Here is a 6,000-nt window from a genome sequence, read left to right on the forward strand (position 1 = left end):
GGGAGCAACACAGATTACGACGACGCACGAAGATGCTGGCTTGACCCCTTTTCACAACTTCCGATTTGATAAATGACTTTGACGCAGGCAGCAAAAGCAGCTAAAGTCAAAGACAAATGCAACAACAATAACACAAAGACAACAACAAAAAACGGTAACGTTAATCTAAGCAGCAAATTTGGAGCGTTTTTTTTTTTAAGGGAAAAGTGGAGCAGTCGAAATTCAAGCGGCATATAGAACAGCAGAGTTCAAGCGCATAGAGATTATGATGATCTGAAAGCTTTCTTTGCATTTGAATATATTTTTTGATTTCTTAAAACCATGTAGAAACCTTATTTAAAGTATTTTAAACTCATAATGTGTGGACTTCCTGCGCCAAGATGTGCCAAAGTTGCAGATAACCCCGCGCTAAAGTCTCTCGAAATCAGCGCTAATCTGCGCTAAATTTATTTGAAAGTTCAGTTTGTGGCTGAAATTTATCACTCAAACACATACAAACTATTTTTTATAGAAATCCATGCATGCTTGAGGCAGCCAGTGACAACGCGCTTTTCGCGCGAATTGAAGTTCAAAGTCAGTCTTTCGCCGAGTGGCGACAATAAGCGTGCTATCAACACGCTTAAATTGGATTTTTTTTTTTTCTAACAAAAACTATTCCAACTTTTTAGTGGCATACTGCTATTATATAATCTTTTATTTTCTACAAAATCAAACCGCGGTTTAATACACAATTGAATTTAGGTTTCAACTTCACATGGCGCGCTGATAACACGCACACACACATCATTCATTATCAGTAACGAAGAGCCACCGGCCGGACGCGATCGACGATCGGCAGCGCCGCCGCTATTCGCCAGCATAAATTGCTATTTTTGGCTAACCTTTTGCAGCAGCAGCGCTTGCGAGCGTTTGCGTGAATGTTTGAATTGTTGTGACGTGATTTATGCGTTTGTTGTTGTCAATTGCTGTTGCTGCTGTCTTCGTGCGATAGTGTCTTCTGCCTTGGCTTCAGCGACGCCGCTGATAACCTGGCCTATTATTTATTTGCTTGTATCCCGCCTCTGTTCGTTCAGCTTGAACTTTATTATTGAACTCATTTGCTTTTATGATTTGTTTGTTGTTGCAATTGTTGAGAAAACACTGTTAAAATAGCAATTAATTATATTTTTTCCTCACAATTTAATATTTATTCTGGCTTATTTTTATTATAAATGTGTAGCTGGTGTATGTGCGAGATTAGAAGATCCGGTGTTGGGGCGTACAAAAGTGGAACAACATGTCCTTGAACAAAATATTAAATAAATACGATTTTATGGTAAACGGAAATGGTAATCGATTGGCGGTGTAAACAATTGACTGATTTATGGATTGAAAGTGGGAAATATTTTGGAAAATAATATTTTTTATTGCAAAATTTGAAAATTTTAGTTTTGAAAATATTGAAAAATTAAAAAAAAACTTCAAAGAAATGGCAACATCAAAACAGTGGCAACACAATCAAACTCATATTTGTGTTTCGAAAATCATATTAATCTACATACATGTATATATGTATATATTTTAGTACAAAATTATTGTTTTTGCTTCTGTTTTTCTCGCTTTTCGCATTGTTTACTTTGAAGCTCGGGCTTTCGGGCCATAAAATAATATTTTTGACTAGACTCGCTTGTAAATAATGAACATTACATGGAGGTGTTAACCGCTTGATTATCGCATAATAAAAGCGATTATCTTGCAAACGCTTATAAACATAAATACACGCGCATTGTTGTTGGCATTATGTTTACATTTGAGTTTGTGCTGTGAACTACTTTAAGTTGGCAACACATATTTTTAATAAAAAATATAAAATCGTGAAATTTTATAGAGACAGAGGCTGAGAGGATTGTTGTTCAGCAAACCAAAATACTTAATTTTTATGATTATGCGAAGAAACCCTTTCGAGTTCTACATAAACTAAAAAAGATCTCTAAGTAAACGCGCGAGGGCTATGAATAGTGAATGGTTGTTGAAGGAGAGACTATCCTGAAAAATGACGATAGAACGAGTGATCTAACAATGCGTAAAAGTACAGAAAAATCATATCATTAAGTAATCCATTCATTTCACTAAACATAATGTGTCTTCATATCACAAACTTTAATATAAAATCACTTTAAAGATCATAGATGATACTGTTTATCTTCAAGAGACCCAGAAGAATCTCAAAGATATTGGTTTGAAGATCAGGAACTATCGAAACTATCACACTATCTATCTCAAAACAGGGCTTCGGCCTCTATCTTTTGCCTAAAGATAGTAATTCTTATTCTCTAATGTTTCCTAACGCAGTACAATCTCTGGGTAAACCGAGCATTCCAGACCTGGTCACTTACATTGTGACGCACATCCTGTTAATAAATTATTTAGAATTACAAATTATGTATGCAGTCATCGAAAGATCGGCTGCTTATGTAACATTTTCCATTACTTTTTCTATTACAATATTCTAAAATTAACTCGCTTACTTCATCTAACGGCATATACGAGTATGCTTATCTATCAGCGGAATGTCGTAAGTAAATCTTGCAGTTATTGTTGTTGGTTGAAAGCAAAATATACATGGCAAATATGAGTATTTTAAGTAGAACTTCTCGCAAAGTTCAGCAACAAGCTTTGCTTGCTGTGACTCACCTGGCAACTTATTAGAAATATTGTTCGACTTGCATATGCAAATATATGCTTTACAAAGGAAGAAGAAGAAGAGTTGAAGGAGGAGAGAGCAAATATTGTAGCAAAGTCTGGCCGATCAGCGCTAGGCTAATATACAGGTTGACAAGTTTGTGAGGTAACTCTAGAGCAAAATGCATTAGAATTTCCACGAATATTTAAACGACCCTATAGAAGGGGTTTTCCCCCTTTGACACAAACACTAAATAATTTATGTGTTTTTAAATATGACTTTAGATTTTATTGCCTGGTGGCAGATAAGATTTTTAGCAAGCAATTGGATTATGCTTTTTAATAACAATTTTAAGTGCACATTAAAAAACGTCTGAATGGATTTCTTCGGAGGAAATCGTCGATCACTTTTATATAAAAATTAAAAAAAAATGTGAAAAAATAGTTTCTCAATTATTTTACTTTCTTAATAAATTGTGGGCTAAATGCGAAATTCAAAAGAACGATTTTTTAATTATCCACGAACAACTGCTTCTAACAGTGCTTTCAAGTGTTAAAAATAGCCTTCTCGAGTCGAACTCTCGATTTATCGGCTATTCGGAGCTGGTTTGAAATTTGAGAGGTTAAACTTTCTAGGAATAATCAAGTCTCAAAACTTAAACGTTAGGGATCACCTAACTTAAAAAATTAATTTAAACACCCTACTTATTCTTTCAAATAATGCAGAGACCACTTAAAATGTAATTTTCCAAATTCTTTAGAAACACCTATGGTCCAGTATTTTTATGGTAGAATAAAAGATTAAAGGCAATTCGAGACCGGTAGAAAAATACAATTAAAGACAATCTGAGATCACACACATTTTATAAGGCTTTCACATTGTAACTTTCAAATAGAAGAATATGTGTTCCAAAAATCACACATTTCCACTTAATCAACATTCACACAATTTTAAGACTCACCTTAGCCGTTGCCGTGTGGTAGGTGCCACATGTGGCATGCAATATTAGTAGCACTGCCACCACTTTGAAGATCATCGAGGCACTCCATAGCGTTCGCCTCGCGGCGTTCGCACCGCTTTGGGGTACCTGAGACCCCATCTCGCCGTTCGCCGTCTGTCTGCGGTTGGCTGCGTCTGTGCGTGAATATTTTCACTTGGAAAATCGAATGTCAGCGCCAAGCGAAATTTGAAGAATTTCGAAAATAATGCAAACTAAGGAGCGCTACAAATCAAAAGTTGGCGCGACGTGCTAATAATTTTTACTAGTTTCTTTCTAATTGTTATTGTTTATTCTGTTTATAACTGTAAAAAAAACTAAAAAAAAAAATCGAATAATAAAACATTTGTTGTTGTTGCTACAAATTATTCAATTGTGTTTTCTGTATGGCACTAGTGAAGAACTGCAGAGCACATAAATGAAGAATTCGCGTTCTTGTTCTTGTTCTCGTTCGCGTTGCAATTATTTTGCTTTGTGTTTTGAAATATGATTTTCTCGACGCTTTAGCGCTTTTTGACATTTGCTCGCATTTAGGAACGCTTCGCGCGAAACGCGTATTCCGCGGCTTTTTTTATTTCATTTAAATTTATTTATTTTCGCGGCAATCCTCCTCGGACGGATCGTGCGATCGTGTTGGCGGCGCGGGTGGGCGGCGGCGGTGTGGCCGTTTGCTTGAGCTCAGCATAAAGTATTGAAAATGTGCGGGATTTTGCAGCGAAGACATGGCAAAAGCAATGCCAACGAATGAAGGAAATTCACAAAAAAAACACCAAAAAAAAAAATAAAACAAAAAGAAATTCAAGAAATACACGACAAAAATAAAAGAAAAATGCAATGCCACGAATTGCACGGGGACACGTGATTGGCGTGGCGAATTGGCTGAAATCCGAGCGCTTCGCATTGAAGGTACTCAGAATGCAACAAAAGGCACAAAACGGGAAACGCGAATGTCTGTCTGTACGCAAAAGGGTGTGTGTTACTTTTCAGCAGAAATAATTATACGAAGAAATTGTTTTTAAAAAAATATTTATAACTGTTTGGATGGCATAAAATCTTTTTAATCGAGCTTTGGTTCAAAACCGTTTTATTTGTTCGAAACTCAAAAAGTTCCGTTGGTTTTTAGATATCAGAACTTTATCAGTGTAAATAAACATTAAAAGCAAATTATAAATTCAAACAATTATTTTCAAAAATTTTAAAAACTATTTTTGAGTTTCATTATAATTTTTCTAATTTTTACATGAAAATAAAAAAATATGTGAAAAACTAATTTTCAGAAATCTTTCTTTTTTTTCAAAAATATTTGTAGGTTCAAAAATATATTTTCCACATTTTTTTCCACATCTTTTTAAATACTAAATCCATAAAAATCTATTATTTCTGAGCATATTCCGCCTAACATCGTTCACTTAGTGATAATAAACTCTGCAAATTCAACGAACTTTTCTGCGTTCTTAAACATTCCGTGGCAAATCCTTTCCTTCCGCACAAAACCCACACAATTTGCTTAGCACAAATTTATTTTCAATAATTGCTGCACCAAAATGAGGCTTCTTCAACCAAACTCGCCGACATATCACAACTCCTGCCGCCACTGCCACACTCGCACTGACACACGCGGACTTTGTTAATGTCCGTCTTTCGCATTCCGTAAGCGTTTGAAATCAAAACCAAGCAAATAGTTTTAGGCCGGCGCACGTATCCTGCCGCGGCGGCGTATCCTGGCCCCGTAATGCGCAACAAATCTACGCGGATTAACGCGTCTAATGCCGGCGACGTGTACGGCAAGTTTTCGAGGACACCACTTGACGCTTCGATTTGTGACACGATTAACAATTTTTTTTTAATTCCCGCAAAAGTTTGCCCAGAAATATTTATTTATTAAATACCCACACAATCCTCGCAAGCGAAGACTTGTATGTGACCGAAATGCCAACTAACCACCACCAGCGAACCGTAATCGACGTCCGTACCGCACGACGGCACACAACCGAATGGAGCTGAAGACTTCCTTTTCGTCTTCGTCGGAGTCGTTGTCGTTGGGACGCTGTTGGCGCTGACGCGGCGCTACGGCTGGCGTTGCGTGTCAATGTTGGTGGCGTGCCGGCAGAGGCGATAGCGCGTACATATGCATATGCCATTGCCGGGGTCTTGCGGGCGCGTTGTGCAAATCACGAGAGATAATACGGCTAATGTACTGCTGCCGCCGTTGCAGCTGCTGCTTCTTCTTCCACGTATTCTACAAGTTCTTCTTCTTTAGCTTGTTGTGCTTGTTGTGCTTGCTCTTGCTGTCTTGTTATGCTTCGCATGCTTATTGTACTTGCTCGCTTTGTAGTCGACA

At 37.1% G+C, this 6,000-nt stretch overlaps 1 protein-coding gene across 25 annotated transcripts in view; it reads right to left on the reverse strand.

The window, feature by feature from the left end:
- LOC105212689 (basement membrane-specific heparan sulfate proteoglycan core protein) overlaps positions 1-5,717 on the reverse strand; it is a 134,914-nt gene extending 129,197 nt beyond the window's left edge. For 12 of the 25 annotated variants that reach the window (XM_054231693.1, XM_054231688.1, XM_054231676.1 and 9 more), the window contains exons 1-2: positions 5,601-5,716; positions 3,624-3,976 (exon numbers count right to left, since the gene is read on the reverse strand). In XM_054231693.1, coding sequence (XP_054087668.1) covers positions 3,624-3,761 — 138 coding nt within the window. In that variant the 5' untranslated portion in view covers positions 3,762-3,976; positions 5,601-5,716. Of the gene's footprint in view, positions 1-3,623; positions 3,977-5,548 lie in introns of all 25 variants that reach the window. The other 13 variants (XM_054231691.1, XM_054231685.1, XM_054231689.1 and 10 more) reach the window with 6 other exon arrangements.
- Positions 5,718-6,000: the final 283 nt, after the last annotated feature.

The sequence above is a fragment of the Zeugodacus cucurbitae genome, chromosome 5 (genome assembly GCF_028554725.1).
Source record: "Zeugodacus cucurbitae isolate PBARC_wt_2022May chromosome 5, idZeuCucr1.2, whole genome shotgun sequence".
In the NCBI taxonomy this organism is placed as follows: Eukaryota; Metazoa; Arthropoda; class Insecta; order Diptera; family Tephritidae; genus Zeugodacus; species Zeugodacus cucurbitae.